The following is a 25,016-nucleotide window of genomic DNA, read 5'->3' on the forward strand; positions in this document are numbered from 1 at the left end:
AAAAAAAAAGGAAAATAGTAGTCTTTGAGCATCTTGGACAAACATGGATAACTAACATAGCTCGAAAATGAGTGGAGAACTAGCATACAGTGCTTTCTGTATACAGCGGGTCTGGACACTGTCACGTACATTGAAAGCTCTTGGTTAAGAACGGTTTAACTACTAGGAATGCTCTAACTGAAGACATTCCAGAACAAGTCAGCTAATAGGATGAGGCTATTCAGTACAAAAATTACTTAAGAGGATTAAAGTGACAGTTTTAAAGCATTGATCTTTTCCTCTTTTCAGTAATATATGCTCACCTGTCCTCTAAACACACAGAATACACTAAATAAGTGAATGACTGACTGCATTTACCACTAGCCAGGAAGTTCATGTTTCAGTAGTGACAATACTCCATTGAACACAGTCCCTCTTCCACTAAAAGGCTCTATCTGCAATTTTACTCATCTGGATGTGATGAATAAAGTTGTAGGTTGGGTCCTGGAACTTTTAATCTCCTGCAGGCAGGCGAGTATCCTTTCAAATCAATTTACTACAGCAGTCGTTCATTAGCCTTGCATGTATTAAGCATATGCACTTTCCCAACTGACGATCCCCATGGGACTGCTTCCACGAGGCCAAATAGTCTGGATACTCTTCACTATCTTTTAAGATGCAGTGTCTCAAGTCGTTAGGTTGTTTCACTAGCTTGGAGAAACAATATACGTATGCTTATGTATGGCTTACTTCTTTCTTCAGTATCAGACTGTGTACTGAAGTTATGTGGTGAACAAAACTTTTTTCTTCCCACCTTTTAAAAACAAGATTCAGAACTTTATCAGCACCACGACAAGTTAAAATTTTTAGCACCAGTGAGCTTGAACTACTTGGCTTTGACTGGTCAAAACTAACATTTATATGGCATACAAACAATCAATATAGAAAACAACAATACACGCAACGTTAGGAAGCTCATGAATTCTTGACATAGTGAATCTAGTGTTTGGTAAATGAGTAACTATGGAAGCCAGATTTTCTTTCTAAGAGCAAACAGGACTGCAATTTTTCCCTCACGCTGTCTAATTAATAGGCTTTTCCTCCCCTCCAAAGTGTTGAGGGTGGCCCAGCTCCTATTGTCTAATGGGACAGGAAATACCCACGACAGCCAGACGTTGATATGGCCAGCTGTCCATTGAGAATTCATAGGAGACAACATATGTCATGCGTCACCCAGAACACCAAGAGATCACTCAGATGCAGGTCACAAGTTTAGCTCTGGTACAAATTCAGGTTTCAACAACAGTAAAACAAATCCTGCATCACCCTATCTAGTTAGTACATACCTTTGTTTATTCATCTACCCACAACCTGAAAAATGTCCAGCACTAGGAGGAGATCCCACCAGCACAAAGGTATCAGTGCCAGACTTTTATCTCTCTGGTGACAGTGACTGACACTTCTGGGCCCAGAGCACACACTTACAAAAAGATTTATCAAAATAAAGAGAATTACGAGGGCACTTTCAAACCACAGGACCAATATTTCTTCAGTGAACTCCGCTCAGAGTAATTTAGCCTTCTCCACAACACTATCACGGGTCTTTCAGAAACACTAGTATCAACTCTGCATAGACATGCAACTTTCTGAAGCTAGCTCTGCAGGAGGGAAGGATCAAAGCACACCTCAACGCTAGGTGATGTGAGCAAAGTCTTACCCTGACTTCAGATGTCAAGAGAAGCATAGCCAATTCAAAAATTCTAGGTAGAAATACAGAAATATAGAAATATAGAAATTGTTTCAACTTTCCCAAACTCTGTCAAAAACAAAGAAACAAAAACCCCTCATTCTTCATTAATTTAGCTACTTCCCTGTTACAGTGTGTATTCCAAGGCACCGAGCTGAAAAGATTTACAGGTCTTTTCTGATATGACTTACACGTTTTACTAAACTGACATATACAGGTACTTCAGTAGGATTTTCCTGTAGGCAGTGAAGTTTTGAATATCAACACTTTATTTAGTTAGCTTGCTACAGAAGTAGCTTCTTACTTTAATAGAGAACAATACCAAATACTTGAACACGTGACCTCATAGAGAAAAAAAAAGTATACCAGCAACAACAAAGTTCTACTCAGGTGAAGATCAACTATGTTGGCAACTATGATCTCTTACAAATGCAGCATATATGGACGATGAAGCACGCTTGTAACCTGTGGAGGAACAAAAGGACTAGTGGCTCCATTCCTCTGGTTAAGACTTACAGGCTACACAGCTCCATCTGTACTGCGAGCTTGAAATCCTTCTCTGCGAAGACTGTTTAAATCTAGACGCGTTTGAACTTCGCAGCGCACCAGAAGGGTATCATCCTTTATGAAGGTTCTTTGTTTCAAGGTCTGCAGGTGCATGAAAGTCACATAACCAAAGCCTTTTGGATTGCGGTGAATTGTTGGTCTCTGGAAGGCCAGTAACTCTGGCTTGGCTTCCATTACTTCTTCATGATTCTGCCTGTCGGGGCCTTCTGACTGATCCAAAATAGAAAGTCGTATAGTGCCTTGGAAAGGCCAAGGCAGATGGCTGTCATATTCTCCTTGCATAGTATGGACAAACAGAGATATAAAATTAGCACAACGCTGAGCATTTGGTAATTGGATATGCAGGCGCAAACACAGTTTGTAGCCAGGCTTTCCAGTATAGAAGCCAGGACTGTGCATCACAACAGGTCTCTCTTCTTCCTGGGCTTTCTGGAGTCCACTGAAGTTCTCGATCTTCCAGATATAAATACCATTACACTGCTGTGCCTCCATTTCAGTAATCTTTCCCTCCAAATTTCGGATAGTACGCTTGAGTTCTGCCATGTGAGTGTTCTGAGTCTCCATCTTGGCAATGAGTTCTCTGATTTGGTGATCTTGTCTGACCAGACGACCTTCCAACTGCTGAATAGTTTCTTTGAAGTTTTCAACTTCTGGATTACAATCATATGCAGCAGGTGACACGTGCGAGAAGAGGGCAGGCTCAAAGGGCAGGCCATTGATGAAGGGTACAGGATTCGTAGCAGTAACACTGATGTTTTGAAAACTCTGAGCCATCATTCTCATGTGAACCTGAGTGAACTCCTGCATATGTCGTGCCAGTTCATTCCTCTGCATCTAGAATTTAAGAGATGTGGCATTAGGAACATATCAAACATTATCTGCAATCACATCTTAAACGTGGCTCTGAAGAAAATCAAATAACTAGTTGCTTCTGTTACATGAGAGAAACTGGAATGTGAATCAAGGACAGATGATGTGACCAAGTAGCACTTTACCAACGGAGGGCTCCAAATTTAACATAACTGTTACGACAAATGAAAAAAGAAGTTCAAATGCCAGTGGGCAAATACTGTTCAACTCAAAATAGTGACACGGTGAAAAAGCGTTAGTGATAAACATATATTTAGTATTTTTCCTCTGTTCCAAATCATCATTGTATTCTTTTCACTGATTTGCTAAAATGCTCCATAGTACCAAATACAACGATCTATGAAAACTGATGCGGAAACGATGAAGGAAAAAGACCTACTGTTACAGAGAGGTATTAAACAATTAGAAATAAGAGAATAGGTAATTTTAGAATTTAATCACTGTCAGGTTTTCTTCACTGAACTCTAAGAGCCATAACTGTATTTGGTCACAACTTTGGAAGAAATGCTAGAAACTACTTTACTGACGTGAAAGCCAAGAAAATAACTTGTGGATTAATAAAAGCAAGTTCATCAAGCAAATAATTCACAGAGTTCTTTTTTAAATTTGAAGAGGACTTTTGAAAGGCAATGTACCAACATGCAGTGTTTTAGAATTAAGATACCTCAAAACAAAAATCCTCACAAATTACTGAGGAATTGGGCTTGTCAATGAGGCAAGAATAGGAAAACTCATTAAAAAAGCAAAGAACAAAACCATGCAGGTCTGCAATTCATGGTTCTGATAAAAGGCTTACCTTTTCAGGACACCCAAAGGCACTGTAAAAACATGGTACTGGGGCAGTAGGACAATCATTGTCATAATGGTTAGGCATCTGAAATAGATCAGATTTGAAATTAATTTTTCCATCAAGAGTATTCTTTTATAACATCCTAAAAGAATGTCTGGATGGACGCTGAATATGTACCTAAAGTCAGATCAGTTTATACCTACGTAATTTCTCAAGGAAACATGGAAGTTTTGAAAAAAACGCGTTTGCTGACGATAAAAATTCTGCATCCTTGTATGTAGCTTTAACAATTCATCGCCTTTGTTCTTACATTAGTCATCAGAAAGCATTCTTGCTAGATAGAACAAAGCCCTTTTGTTTCTAGCCTATCCTGAAGATGGATCACAGTCCACTTCCCTCCCTTCTAAAGCGCTACTTCCATATACTTGTTGTGTCCCTCTTCGTTATCCTCTTCCTCAAAAAGCTCAAGTTACTTCAATTTTTCTTACGGTCCGTGTTTTCCAGACCCAATTATCTCGCTGCTCTGGATCCTCCCTATCCATCGCCACCTCAAAAGCTGGACAGCTTCAGCTGAGGCCTTATGAGCCCTAAACTGAGCAATAGATAATTCCGGGTTTTGCAGACAAAATACCCGTTTATATATCCTAGTATGCTTGCCTTGTATGAGTATCATGATGAAGCAGAACACAAGCTTAATATACATCAGCCGTTAATACTAAACCATTATATAGTTTAGTGTTCTTTGTTCCTTATTTTTGCAGTTTGTTATTCTACCTAATGACAGATTTTTGCCTTTGTTACTGAACTCAATCCTGTTTTTCAGAGTATTTCTCTCTTCTTGAGAGACAAGATTTGATAAGATCATTCTTTATCTTAACCCAGGTCATTAACTTAGTTGCCATCCCATTCAAACAGGAATAGGCTGCAAATTAAATAACATTTACCATTTTCCTGTCAATGAAGTAAGTTATTATTGAATAGGAGAAATAATAATGGCTACTACAATAGTAATGGACAACCAGAATTCCAGACAACATCTACAGTTTGACAGTGAGTTATTTATAGCTACTTTCCAACAGTGGATTTCCAATTACAAATACTCTCCCTCTCTGCCCAAATCAAAGCCTTGTCTCCTAATACCAGCCATAACCACTAGCAGCTGCTTGGTATTCTTTAACCTCCACTCAAGATCAAAAACATGCAGCATGGCCCCTGTCAAGACGCAGTATAGCTAAACAATGTGATTTGCAGCCCAAAATCCTACGGATATTTACCAGACTGCAACTGCAAGATGGAGTAGCATTTAAAAGAGTATTACACCTGCACTGCATGCACCATTTTCAGAGACAGGTAGAGATATATTAGCTAGCAGACAAACTGTTTCTTCAAGTTTAATTTCAGATTGAAGAAGCAATGTAAATACAAAACATCTGACCCAGATTAAACACAGAGAAAAGCCGTCTCTTACCTGCTCTCTGATGAGCATTGTGTTGCAATATTCACAAAAGACATTGGCAAGGGGGCAGGTTTGGTCATGCAGCTTTGTTATAAAACAGAGAAAAAGAGAGGAAAGACAAAATCTATAAAGCTACACAATTTAAAAGAGCGCTTATCACCTCTGACAAGATGTTACATTTTTATTTACATTTCAAATTTTGCATTTAGCTGCATATAACTGTGAAACAAAGACAATCCCCTTATCTTAAACAGTATGTTTTCTATAATTATTTTTTTTCCTGGACTCATACAAGAAATTCATGAAGTTGCAGATATTTTATTCCTAAAGCTCTTATGCTCCCAAGGAGTCTGAATTTATCCACAAGTTTCCGAAATTCATGCTCAATTGTAGTGGAACTATATTAAAGTTTTTTTTGGTGTATTGTTGGACTATATGAGGTATTTTTATTTGACAATTCACAATACGATATCAGAAAATTAACAGCCCTTGAAATAAAACACAGAGAACCACAGAATCACAGAATGGTAGGGGTTGGAAGGGACCTCTGTGGGTCATCTAGTCCAACCCCCCTGCTGAAGCAGGGTCACCTACAGCAGGCTGCACAGGACCTTGTCCAGGCGGGTCTTGAATATCTCCAGAGAAGGAGACTCCACAACCTCCCTGGGCAGCCTGTTCCAGGGCTCCGTCACCCTCAGAGGGAAGAAGTTCTTCCTCATGTTCAGACGGAACCTCCTCTGCTTCGATTTGTGCCCATTGCCCCTTGTCCTGTCGCTGGGCACCACTGAAAAGAGCTTGGCCCCATCCTCCTGACACCCACCCTTCAGATATTTGTAAGTATATATTAGGTCCCCTCTCCGCCTTCTCTTCTTCAGGCTGAACAAGCCCAGCTCCCTCAGCCTCTCCTCATAGGAGAGATGCTCCAGTCCCCTCACCATCCTCGTAGCCCTCTGCTGGACTCTCTCCAGTAGCTCTTCATCTTTCTTGAATTGGGGACCCCAGAACTGGATACAGTACTCCAGATGAGGCCTCACCAGGGCAGTGTAAAGGGGAAGGAGAACCTCCCTTGACCTGCTGGCCACACTCCTCCTAATGCACCCCAGGATGCCATTGGCTTTCTTGGCAGCCAGGGCACACTGCTGGCTCATGGTTAACCTGTCGTCCACCAGGACACCCAGGTCCCTCTCCGCAGAGCTGCACTCCAGCAGGTCCGCCCCAAGCCTGTACTGATGCATGGGGTTATTCCTGCTCGGGTGCAGGTCCCTGCATTTGCCTTTGTTGAACCTCATCAGGTTCCTCTCTGCCCAACTTTCCAGGCTGTCCAGGTCACGCTGAATGGCAGCACAGCCTTCTGGTGTATCTACCACACCTCCCAGTTTGGTGTCATCAGCAAACTTGCTTTATCCATATACGATAAAGAAACGGAAGCTCAAAAAGGAAAGGACTATCCTCAGTATCACCCAAGCAAAAAATGCAGAGCCAGGAGAAGAATTCAGAAATGACCTTGGTCTTGTGTCTTGGCAGATATCCCCAAAAAGATGCATCTCCTGACACATCCTTTCTGCCAGGCATAAAAAATGTAAACATAAATTTGCTTTGTGTGTTACTTTGGCAGCAGGTACCAGCCTCTCTGATGGTAAGGCCAAAAATCAATGGTTCTTACATGAATCTTTTCACACCACAGGACTCCCAATTAATTTGTATTTAAGCACAATCCTCTCCCCAGCTTTTGCCTGTTCTAGACTAATGTCCTGACTTTGTAGTTTCTCACCTGTGCAACACAAAGAACTCTTCTAGAGCAAAAACTTTTTTTTTTTTAAAACTGATGTTCAATTTACAAGCAAATCCGCGTGAATGAAGGTTGAAAAACTGAGACTCCTGCTAAGTACCTCTTTATCCTCATAGGCCATAGATGTGGCACAGTTTGGACAACAGACTTGACGTCTTGGACACTCCTGTGTCATGTGCTCTTTCAGATGGTTCTTCTGGAAGGCTCCTTGGCACTGTGGGCATTCCACAGTGGAAAAATCACACTGCAACTGGTGGTCCTGAACAAGGACAAAACAAGAATTTGATACTACAAATAGGTACCATCCTATCATCTGTTTTCTAGATAAAGCACAATACAAGAGGAATAAATCGCAATCTTTCCTTCATGCAAGTAAATCCTTACACGCTTATGCTGACTTTACCAGTGGCCTGTTAATGTCCCATTACTAAGATCCGGGCTTCAAGTATTCAGAGCTGTAAGAATGCTCACAGGTAAAAATTCAGCTTTATGTTTATCCTTTTAACTATGTATATTATTTTCCAAAACAATTATTTCAACTGATATATCTAGCTGCTTTGAGGGAATATTAAACTGACTTTAGGGAACTTTTGTGAAGTACAGACACCGCTGACCAAAAGACAAAAAGGAATGATCCTAAAGAGAATTCTCCATTAGTACAATTTTCATGCACTACGAAGTTCACTTGAGAATCATTTAATTACAGTTAAAGGCACACCGAAAACCAAATATGTGTAGCTAGAGTCTTGAATGAACAATGCATTGAATCAGCATAAACAGGTATGAGGTATGACCATCTACGTTAAGTTATTTTGAACTTTTACTTGTCCATGAAAAAAAGGTTCTGTATTTTCAGAACTAATTCTCACCTCTAAATGCCTCAGCTCCATCTTCATACTGCAGCCCTTGTTAGGACACTTAACCGTTAATGAAAGGATTTCCCGTTTTGCGAAGTTGTCAGGAAAAAGTTGATTTTCGAGCAGAATTTCATTGTCTACTGGACATTTGTGACCTGCATCTCTACAACACAGAAAAGGAAAAAGAGATTCCAAGTTTCCTTTGCCCTTAAAACACTTATACAGTAGCATGACATTCGTGGCCAAATTATAACACATTCAGTCTTTGAAAACAATGGCATTTATGTGGCAATTACCTGAAAGAATGCAATGTACAGCAGAGAAATTGACAATACACAAGTCTCACTAGATGTGGCATGACTAGGATCCCAGCACTTTTTTAACTTAATAGTTTTTATTTGGGCAAAACCCATGATATATACTCTGGAAATAAACTTGAGCAGCATGTTAATAAACTAAGAACTTGTGGTCCAGTTTCTGTAAGTACCTCACATAGTAAAACATAAAGAATATTTCACATACTATTTCAAAACAATCCTTTAAAGATTCTTGGACCTTCTCTCCTTTCTTTCTCACTTTATAAACAGCCAAGGTCATCACAGCTGAGAGAAAAAGCAAAAAATGTCTTCCCCAGCCCCCCCCCCCCCCCCCCCAAATTCACTTCATCTATTTGGCAGTACTTTTCACATAACACATTTTGCTGGTTTTGGTCTACAACCATTTGATCAGTTGGTCACAGAATCATAGCATGGTTTGGGTTGGAAGGGACCTTTAAAGGCCATCTAATCCAACCCCCCTGCAGTAAGCAGGGACAACTTCAACTAGATCAGGTTGCTTGGAGCCCCGTCCAACCTTACCTTGAATGTTTCCAGGGATTGGGCATCTACCATCTCTCTGGGCAACCTCTGCCAGTGTTTCACCATCCTCACTGTAAAAAACTTCTTCCTTATATCCAGTCTAAATCTACCCTCTTTTTAGTTTGGAACCATTACTCTTTGTCCTATTGCAACAGGTTCTGCTAAAAAGTTTGTCCCCACCTCTCTTATTAAGCCCTCTTTCAAGTACTGGAAGGCTGCAGTCAGGTCTCCCCGGATCCTTCTCTTCTGAAGGCTGAAAAACCCCAACTCTCTCAGCCTTTCCTCATAGGAGAGATGTTCCAGCCCTCTGATCATCTTTGTGGCCCTCCTCTGGACCCACTCCACCAGGTCCCTGTCTTTCTTTCCTGTGCCAAGGACGCAGTACTGGTCATTCTTCAATTTGTTTATTTAAAAAGGTGAAAAAACTCCAGACATAAAACATAATAATAACTATGAAAATTACACTGGATTTGGAACTGAATGTTGTATCTGAAGCCATTTTAACAGCAAAGAGACTGGAAGTCAGTGTTAACTGGTGAAAGTTCGGAGCCTGATGGTGGAACACGGGTATGTGCAACTTGCACAAGAGAACTAACAGCCTGTTCCACTTCATCAGGTTCTGTCTACCTGAATTTAAACACAAGAATCATTAGAACTGGAGTAAAAAAGGTATCACCTCCACCAAATTTTCCTTTTAAAAAAAATAAATTCCAGTATCAGCTCATTTCTGAAAGTAGTAGGTCAACATACCTATTCACAATTCAGTAATACAGTTAAAGAGGCATGAGGGATGAAAGGTGATGAGCTGAAGTGCTAATGGAAACAGTAATAAAAATGGAAAAACACATGAGGTGGAAATATGTCAGAGAGCACTTATGGTGCAAAGACCAAAGGCCAGATCATTGTCACTGCTTGCAAGCACGAGGGGAAGTAGAACCTAGTGGGCTGTGGAGACCAGGAGGGAATTTGTGTCGTTTGTTGGAAAAGGAAATAATTACTCAGCAACTCCCTCATCAGCAACACTGCTAGAGGAAGTGGGGGTAAAGCTGAGACTTCAGAAAGAGACAATGAACTTCCTTTCCTAGGTTTTGCTTGCAAGAGCTAGCTCACCACAGGTCTGATAGTCATACTCCTAAACAAGTGGAAAAAAAAGAAGATACCCAGCATGCCGTTTTGTTGCATAGCTCCCTGAGCTACAATCAGCATGCTGATCTTTGTCACAACCCAGAAACATTCCCTCACTTTGCAGGGAACCTATAGGCAATCAGTTTTCACAGGTATAACTTGGTTACGAATACCCTGTTCAGTGAACTATAACGATAGTTCAGCAGGTCTGCTAATAAGACAGCAGCCTTACTTCTACACAGAAAAGCCAATCATGTATAACAGCCAACAACCAATTAGCTTTAAATAACAATTACCAGATCCCCAGTTTAAATATCTAGCAGACAAAGTGTAAATGGCAATTTTCCAATTATTATAGCGAGCAAAGAGCAATAACTTATTGTATTATACTAAACAGAGTTCAAACACCATTTACAAGTATTGAGATTGTGTTTACAAGGCTGCTTAGATCCACCTACAAAGTTGTTGCTAAACATTTCTTATCACAGAATTGAGTTTATGCAGCTCAGTTCTAATTTACACTACAGTGGAGGCTTTCCTATGTTGGAATTACTTATCACATTGGGCTGGGACACCCAGAACAGCACCTGCGAAACAACAATCATCTGCTACAAAGTACACTGAATATTGTTATAACATCCCTTGAAATTAAAATATAGCTATGAAAAGTAAAGCCAGAATAATTTTGTTAGAAGAAAAAGTATGCACCATGATTTGAGCAACTAGGCAGTTTAGCCTAGAAGCTGAAACAGTTTGCATACACTTTTAACTGCAGCCATGCTGGTTGTTTGACGAACTGCTAGCACCCAAAGCTTTCCTTGTTGCCCCTTGTCAGCTCATAATTCTGCTTTTCCAATAAACAGAGGTTCTGATATTTGGCGAGCTCTACTACAAGGCCTAAGTCAGCTTTGACCAAAGATCCAGGAGAAGAAAGACTAGAATGAAATTTAATTGGCTACTGCATCTGAACTTAGTTCTAAAATTTCTAATCAAGTACTTTGTAGACAGTAAGATTTGCAAACTGTTGTTTGTAGCTACTTGGTAGTGAAGCAGCTCATCTACCCATCACAGCACTTCAAAGCGCTCCAGACAGCTTTACTGAAAAAGATGCCAAGTCTTTCTGGGAGGCAAATATTTACTGTGATCAAATCCATCTGGTCTAATGATGTTCCTCACATTGTAAGATCTAAGACTCCAGTCTTTCTAGTTGCAGCCACAACTTACTCAACATGGACAACTACAATTGTTTGTTTAAGTCACAAGAAGCAATTACTCAAAAACTGCTTGTCCATCCTTTGTAATTTAAAATGCTTAATCTCTGTGCTCACTTGAGCTAGATAGTGGGGAAATGAGTAATAAACAGAAGCAATTTTTTCCTGATCAAATAAAGGCTGTGACAAACACTGAATGAAAAAAACAGTACTTAAAGAATGTAAAAATCACTTTCCATTTTCATTTTAGTTCTATAGAAGCTTCTCAATGGCATCAATCAATATGGTACTGTAGACATTACAGTTTCCAAATCATTATTGTACTGTAAACACTACATATTCCAAATCAATAGCGTGATCCATGGATCCCAATTAAGCACGTAATTCAGTCCTTCAGGGATTCAGAGAGGTCTGGCACTTTCAGTGCTGGTCTGCCCTGCTTTCACAAGCAGTGACTCAAACTGCACTCCAAAGACAGCCTGCAGTGGGGAATGAGGGAAAACCTTTATTATCAATGAAACATCTGAAATATCACAGTGACTATCTATAGTTTGCAAGACGTAAAATGCTTTCCTCCTGTGTTTAGTATTCACTGAAACAGTCAACACTATCTATAGAAATGAAGAAAAATAGGGAGAGGGTGTAAAAGCAGCAAAAGCTTCTGCTCATTGAAACCTAAAACTCTGAGCAGAGTAAATGCTCTGTTAACTTAAAAGGGAAGAGAAACTATTTCCCATGCCTGGGGTTTAAGAAGGAAGTTTCTCTACCTGCTACAAGATGTTGCGTTCTGAGCTCTAGTTCACTGCAGTTCCTCACTCGGTCCTGTGGTAAATTCTAACCAATGACTGTAACCGTGCAGCTCAGCAGCTGAAGGAACAGAAAACAAGATCACCTGAGCTGTTAAGGATCTGAAAGACTGGAACTGAGACTCCTATCTTTGGTAACTTTAACTTCAGTCATTTTCCCCTCAGTTTTCAACCTAGGAATTCTGTCGTCTTTGAAACGATTGGGGAGTAGACATTTCTAAAGCTCAGTATACTTATGTACCGACTAATTCACCTTCAGGATTTACAGACATCATAATCCCATGAGAAGGTTTAAAGATTTCTTTCTTCCAGAAAGTTACATAAGAGTACAAAAACTGCTACTGCCAACAAACAGAGCAAGCTCAGAGAAAGCAAGTAAGGAATTCCAAAATTTAATGGCCTTTATTAGTGCAAACGTCTAATTTAATGCTTACAAGCATGCATGAAATTATGTACATTAACCTCTTCAAAGATTGTAGGTTGGAATGTGCAAGGCAAAGGCCAGAAAGTGAAGCCAAGTGCTTGTGCCTAGAGAACTGCATTACAGCCAAAGCTGACAGGTCCAGATATGGGGTTTTTTGCCTCCTTTCATGCACCCAGCTGACGCGAAGATTACCATCGAGTGATGCAGCTGGGTAGGCGTGACGTACTTTTCTTGCAGAAGTAGGAACACAGTGAACAAGGCAAGGGATGAAGGGATGGTATGGTTAATGGAGAACTGAGTATCTTTCCGCTTCCTCTGCAGAATCCACAGGCGAGTCACTTTTCATGGGTGGCCACTGATGGTATTCCACATTTTCTGGATAACAAATATCCATCCTTTTCTCATAAATATTGATGAAACTAATGTTAAAAAGAACTGTGCTGCAAACACAAAAAATTTCTGCGCTTGCGAGAAAGAAAAATAGCCTCTTTTGCTATCATTAAGTAGGGAACGCAAAATTAAGTTTGTCTTCTTGCACTCGCCTCCAACATTTCCCTCCTTGATCTAAAAGGGATGCCCTGAGGAAATACAGTAGCATCAGATACACCAGCGACAGAAGCTACTGAGAAGCCCACAAAACCCACAAAATACTGTTATTCAGAGAACATCAGTGCTAGCATACTATTAATTTACTGAGCTACAAATCATGGACTGTGGAGGAAAAGAAACAGAATACAAACTACGGATAAATGGTATGGAAATTCAATCAAGAAAGCACTGTCCATTTTGCATGCTAAAAACAAATGCCTAGGGAAAACAACGTTGTACTGTAACACCGAAGACAGTTTGATGATCTTTACACAGAGGTGTACAAAGTAATGTTAGAAATTAACCAGTTCTATATGTGGGTCACACAGAACTAAATATTTAGATTCCTACTAAAGTACTGTGACATTTGAGCTAAGTTAGCAATTGATAAGAAAAAATCTGGTTTCTGTTGAGAAGGAAAAACTCTACAGCATAATATCTAGCCTTCTATCAATGTGTTCCAATACTCAATGACACCTGTGGGACACTGATGACTGCATTTCAGGTTTGAGGGAAGTAGACTCTACCAGTGTACTTTTTGCCCTTTCTTGCTCTTTCAATCATTCATTTTTATGAGCCCAGCCTGCTCTTGCCTTCGTATCTCATTCCCACTCCCCCGTATGCCACCTAGTTTCCTCTCTCAGTGCTTTGAGACTATTCCCTCATGTGATTCTCTCTTCCAGCCCACCAAGGAAGCAGCTGATTTCAAGTGAAGAACTGAAATCGTGAATCGCCTTACCTGCACCAAGAAACCATGTTGTCTGTAGTTGCCCGTAGTTATCAAGAGAAACAATCACAGGGAAAAGACAGATTTTCTAATCCTGGGCTGAAAATGAAATTTGTTTGGAGGATTTGGCTACTTTAAAAAAAATTCTTTATTTAATGTTTACTCAAGCAAATGTTCACATTCATAACCTGGGTAAATTTGTATAAATGGCAAAATATCTAAAGCTTATGCAACCTCCAAACTAACGACATTTTGGCCATATATTGTGTTTAGTAGAAAGCACCTTTAATGAACTATAAATTCCCACAGTTCTATGAGACCTCACTGGTAATACACCTTAAGCAGTTCTATGCAGTTTACATTGCCCTTCAACTGCTCTGCAAGAGAATTTCTTGTTGAAAGCAACTTCCATAAGTTTTCCTTTACCTTATAGATTTGACAATGCAGCCTTTGCAGAAACGATGTCCACACGGTGTCTGCACTGCTTCTCGAAGAGCCATCAAACAGATTGGACATTCATATTTACTTTCCAAGGGCGGATCAAACTCCACATCATATCCCTGTGTTTCCTCTGTGAAAGAACTTGGAGGGTTTCCAGTCCCACTGCTGACGCTTACGCTGTCTTCTTTCGCTCCCGCACTGCAGGCACTGGCCATGGCTGCACAGCAGCCACTTTCCACGTCTCGGGCTCCACAACTGTTATCAGTATATAGCAAGCTCATAGTAGCTAATCAAGTGCTACACAGAAACGCTCTGCAACATGACAGAAAGATGTGTTAATTTACAATATTCCACGACCTTCCTTTCCAGTCAAGAACAAATTTTATTTCTGACCAGAAACACTGGAACAGTAGTGATTTGGTTCTACTCAAAATCACCGGTTTTGTTTTGTCCCAGTTTATTATCTATCTTTTTTCCTTATTTTGTGATATATAGGAAAGAGCACTGTATCCTGTCAGTCTAGTTCAAACGCAAACACACACAACTTTCTGCAATCTCTTTCATCTGACTACCTAATTTCTGCAAAGAGCAATACTTTCTCCTTGCTATGTTTACTGAAAATGCCTCTTTACCCCTTCAGTATTATTTATTTCTAAGGCATTCAAATATAATTTGTATGAAAAATGCTGTACAAAACCAAGTTTTATTGGATGACAATAGCTCAGTTCCATATTTCCCTTGCAGAGAACAAATGTTATTTAACGTTTCCTGCATACAGTCATTCACCGTATAGGTTTCACATCAGTTTGTGTGCATGCCCATAAATAAAACGCAAGTCCAAGTACGCGAATGAAGTAGATGCTGTGCTGCAAATGAAATTCAAATATACAGTGTTGCTGATAAAACTTTAAAACTGCCAACAGGACTTTAAATTGAGCAAGAAGCTACACATGAGATAAGGCTAATACTACCACAGCTCAAAAGCTGTCTACAAACTACTAGTACTCAAACAGAGTTCTTGCTCTCCCTCTGCCAGTCTAGCTAGCAGGGAGGACAAGGCACATGACTGTAAGAATGGAAGATTAAAGTCACATTTCCCTGAAGAGCTGTGAATGGCATCGTAAAGCCTGCTTTTAAATTACTGCTCACAAAGCAGGCTGCACTCAGAGGAATGAAGCAAAAAAAAGCTGGTATTCCTAAATAGATTGCCCATGTTTCTACGTTGAATAAGGGAACTTTACAGAAAGGTCTAAACAACAAATATAAATTCTAAAAGTCCAAGAAATTAACCTCTCCCTTGATTTTTTAATGGTTACAACCATTTTCTTAGAATCCTGTTGTGGTTAGTTTTCTATAAATGACATTTTCCTGAAACACAGAAAACACTCACCAGGTGCAAGGCAGTGTGAGTAGGCTCAGGGTTACAGAGCTGGGCATGAAAAACAAGCCCAGTAAGCCCAGATCTGATTTTCTTTGGCACAGCAGTATAGGCAAAGTTCTCTTGCAATGTTCACTTACTGCATTCACTGTAATACCATTACATCACTTAGAGCATATTGGAGATGGAAATCTAAGGATTAATCAAGAGGTGAACTGTAAGTATTGTTGATCTGCATCACTACTGCAGACTCTGGGGGCCGAGAGGGATGCAGAACGAATAGGGATACCTTGACTATAAGCTCACAAAACCAAACATTTTCTTGCCTCTATCAGAATTCAAACATCACAAGTCATTTTAACAAAATGTTCACGGACAGGAGGACAACATACAGGTAGTTTTATTTAGGTGCATATTATATGACATCTGAAGATTACACCAACAGCAATACCAATCACACAAAGCCTCAACTAGCGCTTAACTGGAAATGTATTTTGAACACATGCAACATTACAGAAATGCATTTTAGGCCACCGATATGATAAACAATTAGCAATAGTGCCCATGCTGACAGTGTAAGAGCTTTTTCCCCCCCAAGTTATCCAGACCAAAAAAAAAAAAAAAAAAAGGAAGAAAAAAAAAGGAGGAAGCAGATCTACCAAACAAAACCAAACGGGCAAAGTTACCCTATTTAGGTCAGTTACAGTTAGAAACAAAAACAGAACTTTTATTCTATTGTTTAAATATGTGACTTTCCATTTAGTTAAGGTACACAGAAGTATGAGAAGCATCTGAAGAGCAGCATCCCTGACACTTCCAAAATACCATTAAGGTTCAGCATCTCAAAGTACAGTTTGACAGTTTAGAGTTGTACAGAACTGGTCAGCAATGCTCACTTCATGCAGAAATAACTCTACAGCAGCGCTGTCTGGAACTGCATCCAAGGAGTGGTGTTTACCTCTATTCCTGTTCTCTGCCCCCATGCATTATCCCTACACATTGTCCATCACAACAGACTTTATAATCAAGGCTCCTAAACACAACAGGAATACCAACTAAACACCAAGCAAATTCTCAGCAGTTGCTTCAGACACAGTCCAACAACGACCAATTTAATCCCACAGAACTGAGCAGCTCCCCCAATGACTTAGAATGGAAGAAGAATCAATGCTTAGAAAGATGCTCTGTGACAGAAAGATATTTTAGACTGCCACCAGTAGGTCTGCTTTCTCTGGAGAAAAACAACAACTTGTTTCTGTTAAACTAACATAACTTCTATTTAACAGCCTCTGCAGAGGATTATTAGGCCACAGGCCACACTTCATGAAAAATCACAGGAACTAAGTTGGGCCAATGAAGTGGGAATGTTGGTATGCAGGATATCAGAATCCACAGACCAGCCTAGGACTGAAAAATGCACATTATTCTAAGCCACAAGGGTATATTTAGTGAGACTAAGAAAGGAAGAGGAACATATATCCCTTTGGCAATGTCACAAAGGAATCCAGGAAGCAGCAAGGAGGAAAATATAATAGCTTTACCCAAATTCAGCTGTCACGTTAATTGCAAAGAAGTGCGCAACTCTTCCCTTGGGCTGTTCCTAGGAAAAAGACATACTATTTGAAATATTGTTCTTGTAAGGAAGAAAACAGGATTTAACTCAGTATAATCTCGATAACTGAACACTTTTTAGATTTAAGTGCTGTGCAAGTGGTGTTCTCTTTGCCCGCTCCAATTGCTTCTACAGACATAGCAGGTACGTACACTCAGTTTACAGAAACAAAAACTCTATACCAGAGTTATTTTAATGAATGAGTCACTGCAGCCAGTCAATATCCCAATCTCACAAAAAAATCCCCTTATTCAGTGATATACTTCGCTCCCAGATGGAGGTTTTTTGTCTGCGTATGACCAAGGGGTTCACAAAAAAAGAAGTGCAAGTATCATTTGCTCCTCTTTTTAAATAGGGAAATTCAGGCACAAAGAGGCAAAAAACAAGGTGATTTAAAGCCATATTTTAAATTTTGTTCACTTTTTATATGATAGGATTCCTCCTACTGCTCTTATCCATTTCACCTTACCTGTGAGGAAAATCCTCCTTCCTCCACAAATATTTATAGGTGTGGGGCAAGGCACAATTTTCCAAATCAAAATCTGCACTGCTGTTACTCAGACTATTAACCGAGGCCCGATTACTCCACCATAGTTTAAAACAATTCCTCTACAAGTTGTAAGTAATATGGCAGGAATTAGTTCTGTTTCTCATGGCACTTATTTTACCCTCCAAGAGTAGGAACATAGACGCTACCTTCTTGAACAGAGCGATGCTAGAGCAAAACCAATTAGAGAAGGGTATACTTCGAATGTTGATGAAAGGTCTTTCCAGTGCTGAAGGTGGAGCAGCCAATTTGTGAGGCTACTGTAGCAGTTTTGCATGTCCCTCCCCTGGGGAATTTAAAAAATTTTCAGGCTAGAGGAGGATGAATTGTAAAACCTAAACCAGTATATATCCCAAAATTCACATCGAACTGCTACCCTTTCTTTTTGATTATGAAATAGATTACCAGTGAAGTAAAACCTAACAAACATCCCCCCACAACCACATCAGTTTTTCTTCCTATTGGTAACAGTTGTTGTTCTTCCTCTGTGCTGAACAAAATTGAGTCACATACAAGCTCAACAATACACAAATATTAATTTATAATACCTTGTCTACACCACAGCCCTTAGAATTTATCCATTTTTTTTGATGTTGGCAGTTTAGTACACTAAATGCTTTGGTAGCCTGCTCTATGACCTTTTCTGTTTGGACAACATCCAGCCTTCAGCTCAAGGAACAACTGAAATTAAACTGGATCACTGCACGGTAATTCTTGTTTTTGCTAGTGTGAAGTTTCTCAGGCAGACAGAGCCTTAAAACTATGTTTGGCAACGCACATTAAACACCCTTTAATAGAGCTAGGAAGTCCTATCAGGCTTGCTGAGTAGATAAGATAATGTGTTTTAGCTTGCACACACAAGGGACCCAAAATCCTTGGGCCTGCAAAGGTTGATTTCTCTCTTCAAGGGAACAGCTATATTGTTTGACCCGAGAAAGGAAGGTGCTTTCCAGGCCAAATGGTAATGGACATAATTTGTTTGATCATTATTTGTGCTGCAGAAATCTGGAATGTCCTAATGATCAAATCTTCATGCCCCAGAAAAGACACAGTTAACATTATAGGGAGTCCCCATACTACTCTTCCGACTCAAGGATTAAACCACAAGGAAACCTTTCTTTCGTAAGTCACCTGTGCTATCTTGCTATTTACACCGTTGCATTACAGAGTGATTAGGTCAATCTGAGATAGCGCAGTCAGACCAGAAGAGCAAACTCCTTCAAGAATCACGTACCTTATGACTGACAAAAAAAATTTCAAAAGAGCATTAAAACCCACCCATATTTTAAATTAATGAATACAACAAAAGTCAGTGCTCTGATATGTGAAGTTCCATAATATAATGGAGTTTAGGTAGCACTTTTACAGATTTTCATGGTCCAAAGAGCCACAGGATTAATTCAGAAACTTCTCTAAACCAAAAAAATTACTGGTACCAGAAGGTATCTCCAGATTGCCTGGAAAATTACACTATAATTAGAGTAATACGGAAGAAATAGAAGTAGGCATTGTATCCTATTTACACTGAAATAGGAAACAATACCTTCGAGATTTCAGCAAAGGTGAAGGAATACTGTACAGAGAGTCTATCAGTTACCATTAAATAGAAGGTTTTTCATATTAATCAGTAAGTACTGAATACAATTTCCACATCCCCTTTCCTAGAAAATTCACACTGAATAGGCAAATAAATAAGGAAATCGCACAGAAGACTATTCCAAATCCCTTTTCTTACTTAAAGTCCACGACCATCATTAAACTGCTTGCAGCCTGGCCAGCACAGAGATGCCAGTGGAAATGGCTTCAACGCTGCACGGACAGAAAAACTGGCCAAACTTTTCTCCTTTCTTCTGCCTCACTGAGAATAGTTTTGTACATACAGATTTCTGAGTCATGAGATTGATAGACCAGTGGAGTGACTTTGGATAATTTGTTTATGAAACAATATTTGCAACACATATTCCCAGGCATATTAATCAACGGTCTACTGATGACTGATAAGCACCCTGTGTTTGCATTATGAGGTTTGTTAACTATCATCACTGTGGCCTCATCCAGGCAGAACATACAAAATGATGCAAGTTCCTTTTAATGAATACCTATAAAACACTTTCATTTCAAAGCTATCAAATGGCTAGACAAGCCAAAGCAACAGGAGATTTGGGCAGAATTTGTAACTGCAAAAGCAAATTGTGATTTCTTGTAAAAGCCTGCAAGCATACTGCAAACATTTTGTTGAGATATCAACTTTTTTTTTCTTAATAGCAGTAACTGCTAAGACTTTGGATAACCACTATACTTATCATTTTCACAGGTGAACCCAAAGACATAAAATAAGAATTTTTGTTTGAGGCAAATAAAATCAAACAACAATATTAAAAGCTCATTAGACACTATCAAGAGCTCCTGCCGCTGGAGCAGCATGGCATTTGGGGGTTTCTGAAGCTTTCTGGGTGATTTTTCTTTGCTTGGAGAGAATGCTGTCAGGCTTTCATCACATATGTATTTTTACGCTTAAGTGTTATTTCGGAGACTAGATGGTGGCGTATTTCCAGTTATGTTCATATTTTATCCTACTTATGTCAAAAGAAACTTAATTTTAGTGAGCAGTGGAAGTACACTATACTGTATTTAACACCAAAATATTCCATGGGTTTTTCCATAATCAAAAAAACAACCCAAACCAAAATCCCCCAAACCTTTCTTCAATTTGTTAACTTCTAGAGACATTTCACTGAGAATTGTTCAGATTAACAACTACAAGGAAAGCGTTGTTAGCAAGAACAATGTCACGTAATTCTTGGCTTTGGCAGAGACTCTGCTTTCACTGGCCCCTGCTCTCCCTTTGCACACTGAGAACACTTCGAGATACGCATTGTGCCTTTCTATATCCCTCAGCAGATCTGCAGAGAATTTAAGATGCTGCCATAGCGGGGACACAAAGTAAACATCGGGACAGAAAGTACTTCAAAAGGAGAGAAGGAGAAGCATGGCTATGAACAAGCGTCATTTCCGCCAGGCAAAGTCTCCAGGCTAGATTTAATTACCATCTACCTCAACAAGCATTAAGCTTGTATCTGGCATTAGTAAAACGATTTGAGACCCTGGGAAAAGAAACAGTGAATTAAGCACACATTCTGAAACAACAAAAACATTTCTCCTTTTCACTTTACCTTACATCTACTTTTATTTTCTTTTTGACATATTTTATACCCAGAACCTTTTACTGTCAGTTGTCACAGCCTGGGTCTAAAACTTTTCTGTATTTGTTTAGCTAGTTTGTGCTACTGAGATACAAAAGATACTCTTCTTGACATACTAAACTCATGAAAGTTCAACAAGTGAAGAAAAAGCACATTCACCTCAGACATTTTTTCTTTCTGAAGTCTTATCAGCGTATCTATTGTGTGCATTGCCTTTTTAAATACAGCAGCGTATTTTTTAAACAGACAACAGTATTGCAGTAATGCAATACCACAAAACTTACAAAGCCATTTCTGTCTTAACAATATCTTATTCAATGGAGCCTGACTGAGCTCCACAAATCTTTCGCTGCTGGGAAAAGCTGAAGGTAATGTGGAACACACAGAAGAAATCTGCCAGGAAAATAATCCAAGTGCTTTTATCAGCATACTTCTGCGACCATTTTTCCTTCCGATACAAGTGGGACTAGCTTTCTGACCCTTTCATAGTATGGAAAGACAAAGCAGTTTGCTTGCAAGTATTAACGCCGTTGGTGAACACAGGGTAAAACGCACTGGAGGTGTTAAACAAGCTGTTAGTGCAGCCAGTAACTTTGCCTTCTTCCGTATCTCTTCCTACCTCTCCCCCACTGAAGGCTTCCAATCAATACACTGTTAGTCATTCTGTCAGTGGTACCCAGGACACAGCAAAATCCAGACAGCTCACGGGTAGCTCTGCAGCATGCAGAGCTTGTCAGAGGAAAACATGGAGAAATACTTTCGGCTAGCTTTAACTACTGGGTATCGGGGATATAATTAGAACATTTCCCTCCCACCTACAGATGAGATTTCCGTTTAAGAATGAAAAGGCTCAGTGTGACCTATCTAAAGCAGATTAAATTGATGGAAAGTACTACTGAGGTCATAACTTACTACTTGTGTTAATAAATTTACCATGAATGCCAAGTACTGCCAGTCTCTACGAGAAAACAGACCTCTCGGCTTTAGAAACCGTAACCTCTCTTGCAAATTACCCTTCCACACCTCTGACGTCCTCCCGAAGAGGTTACCGGGAGTCCCCACTGCTGTCAGAACGGAGCCCGCTTTTGCGCCGCTGCCGTCGAGGCTGACCGGGAACCCACGATCCCGGCCGCACCCGGCAGCCGCCCGAGGGCACGCCCGGCCCTCACCCTCCCGGGCAGGCCGGCGCAGCTCCGAGCCCCCGCCGGCACCGGCACGGCGCGGCCCGCGGCTGCCGAGCTCCCCCCACGCACCGCGGCAGGCCCCGCGCCAGAGCCGCGCAGGCCGGCGTGCCTCAGCCCCGCCAACCGCCCTCCTCGGACGCGGGCCCTCCTCGCCCCGGCTCCCGGGCCGACGCCGGCGGGAGCCGAGGCGCCGAGCCCCGCTGTCGGTGAAGGAGCCGCGGGGTCCGCCCGGCGGCCGGGACCGCGCTCCGCTCCCGAGTCAGCGGCCCGGCTGGGAAAGCGCTCCGCGCCACACGCCTGCGACGGCCTGCGAGACAGGCCCGCCGCGACCCCCGCCGCAGGCCCCGGCGGGCCGCCGGCGCCCCTCCCGCCCCCCCCGCGGCCCGCCCGTACTCACCGCCGACCCGCGGCCGCTCCCCGCCGGGCGCCGCTTCCGCCTTCTCCGCGGGAGGCCCCGGGGCGGTGGCGGCCGCCCAGACCGATCGGGGCGCACCGAAGCGCCAGGCCCGCTGCGGCGCCCCCTGCCGCCGCGGAGGGGGAGCGTCGGCAGGGGCCGGGCGGGGCGGTCGGCGCAGGCGGCGGCGCTGCAGACCCGAGGAGCCGCGCCGGGGGGGTCTCCTCCCGGTTCCGGGTCTCGTCCTGGTTCTCGGAGGCGCTGCGGGGGTCTCGTCCCCGTTAGGAGCCGGCGTCCGTCTGTGCGTACCGCGGTTCGGGCGGCCTCGCCAAATCTTGGGGAAATCTGAGCGAAGCTCTCATCCCCGTCGTGAAAAATAAATGAAGCCGTCACCAGTCTGTGTGCCAGCAGTGCGTTTTGCTGCTGTACCGGTCTTCACTGGGCGCTGCTGGTGCTTTTATGAGTTACTGGCAGGACGCGCTCCGCTCGGTTGTGGGTGCCATTAAAAGCGAGGCATTGGAAGCTGGCTGAGGGGGGTCTTTGCGAGCGGCTTGGGGTTTGCAAAAAAGCCATTTCCCAAGGTAGGACAAAGCCTTAACAGAAATCACCTTCTGTCTCAACTTCAGGTGACCCCGAGGGGACTCACTGGAGCAAGGTGCCCTACCTTCCTCAGGGCACGCGGTGAAGTTGACCTTTCCTGGTGGCTTGCAACAAGGGGTGGTTTTAAGGAAGTGAAAGACTGGCACTGTGTGAACATAAAGACAGCTTCATTTCAGAGAATCACAGAATGTTCGGGGTTGGAAGGGACCTCTGTGGGTCATCTAGTCCAACCCCCCTGCCGAAGCAGGGTCACCTACAGCAGGCTGCACAGGACCTTGTCCAGGCGGGTCTTGAATATCTCCAGAGAAGGAGACTCCACAACCTCCCTGGGCAGACTGTTCCAGTACTCTGTAACCCTCAGAGGGAAGAAGTTCTTCCTCATGTTCAGACGGAACTTCCTCTGCTTCGATTTGTGCCCATTGCCCCTTGTCCTGTCGCTGGGCACCACTGAAAAGAGTCTGGCCCCATCCTCCTGACACCCACCCTTCAGATATTTATAAGCATTTATAAGGTCCCCTCTGAGCCTTCTCCTTCAGGCTGAACAAGCCCAGCTCCCTCAGCCTTTCCTCGTAGGAGAGATGCTCCAGTCCCCTCATCATCCTTGTAGCCCTCTGCTGGACTCTCTCCAGTAGCTCCTCATCTTTCTTGAGCTGGGGAGCCCAGAACTGGACACAGTACTCCAGATGTGGCCTCACTAGGGCAGAGTAGAGGGGGAGAAGAACCTCCGTTGACCTGCTGGCCACACTCTTCTTACTGCACCCCATTTCCTTAAAAGTGAACAAGGGGAATTTGGCTGTTTGCATCAGTGAGTTTTCTTGGCAAGAATCTCCGGCTAACGCGTATTTAAACCCAAGAAATGCTTCTGTTCCCAGCATTTGGGAGGATATAAGCTGGGGGGGGGGAGGGTTGTGGGGCCACAGTTTTCAAGTGATTTTTAGTGCTGCGCACCACGCTCCCTGGGAGCTGGGAACCAGGGGCTGGTGCCTTTGCTAAACTGCCCGTCTCCCTCTGGGCAGGGGGCTGCTTCGGGAGCAAAGGCGGGTGCAGGACCCTAACGCACCGCTCCAAGCACCGTTCTTGTCCAAAACTTACATGTTTTGTTAGGACCTGCCAGGAAGCTATGAGTTAGAGGAAAGAGATTGCCGGGTCATCTGATATGGCTCCAACGGACCACAGTGAAGAAACAGTTATATTAAGAATAAATAAAAAATAAAAACCAACTTTGTGGACCCTTTCCTGGACAACTGGCTGAATGTCAAAGCTATCCTTTTTCTCCTGCTAAATGAAAAAACTGTATGTTATTTTCATTAGCTGTAAAATGAGGAAATTTATTGTTACACAGCTTTGTAAAACAGATCTCCCTAGATGAAATGTTTTCTACGGCTGAAAAATGCTATTTTTAGTAATCTATAAGGTACCCAAAGCACTGCTGTCCAGCCTATTTTAACTGAGAATTCAAGGAACTTGCCTGGAGTTTTTATTCCAAGTATAAATGAAATGCCTTTACTCAGAGCAATTTCCAAATCTATATGGTTTATGGGAAGCTTAGGCCCATAGTCATGCATTAATGCCCATTTTGTAATAGAAACCAACGCAAAAATGCATTTCTCCACTCGGTGGTGCCAGTTGCACAGGGAAAACATTTTCCAGCGCTGGATCTGTGCAACTCAAAATGCTGAGCAATTACACTTATACAGGCATAAAACACACCCAAAGCTGTAGCAATTCGAGATCAATTAAGACCTTTAGTTGCCTGCAGCATCCCTACAAGACAATATTTTTTCAAGGTGATTTCCTGGGTACTTTGGAGGTAAAGCACTTGACCAGGCATGCATATGCTCGTGTGTCTCCTTTGCTGCTGCCT

At 41.9% G+C, this 25,016-nt stretch overlaps 1 protein-coding gene across 3 annotated transcripts; it reads right to left on the minus strand.

Moving 5' to 3' along the window:
• On the minus strand, window positions 1–22,644 carry TRAF6 (TNF receptor associated factor 6). Of its 3 annotated transcripts, XM_075426407.1 has the most exons (8): window positions 22,228–22,243; window positions 17,154–17,212; window positions 14,220–14,546; window positions 8,068–8,218; window positions 7,299–7,457; window positions 5,422–5,493; window positions 3,960–4,037; window positions 1–3,127 (listed from the first exon to the last, which is right to left on the minus strand). In XM_075426407.1, exons 3-8 carry the CDS (start codon window positions 14,513–14,515, stop codon window positions 2,246–2,248), a joined length of 1,638 nt encoding a protein of 545 aa, XP_075282522.1. In that variant the 5' UTR covers window positions 14,516–14,546; window positions 17,154–17,212; window positions 22,228–22,243; the 3' UTR covers window positions 1–2,245. The 3 variants fall into 3 exon arrangements, with proteins under 3 accessions (XP_075282522.1, XP_075282520.1, XP_075282521.1); XM_075426405.1 differs by lacking the exons at window positions 17,154–17,212; window positions 22,228–22,243 and adding an exon at window positions 22,556–22,644; XM_075426406.1 differs by lacking the exon at window positions 22,228–22,243 and having other exon boundaries at window positions 17,154–17,225.
• Window positions 22,645–25,016: the final 2,372 nt, after the last annotated feature.

This window comes from Opisthocomus hoazin, chromosome 7 (genome assembly GCF_030867145.1).
Source record: "Opisthocomus hoazin isolate bOpiHoa1 chromosome 7, bOpiHoa1.hap1, whole genome shotgun sequence".
Lineage (NCBI taxonomy): Eukaryota > Metazoa > Chordata > Aves > Opisthocomiformes > Opisthocomidae > Opisthocomus > Opisthocomus hoazin.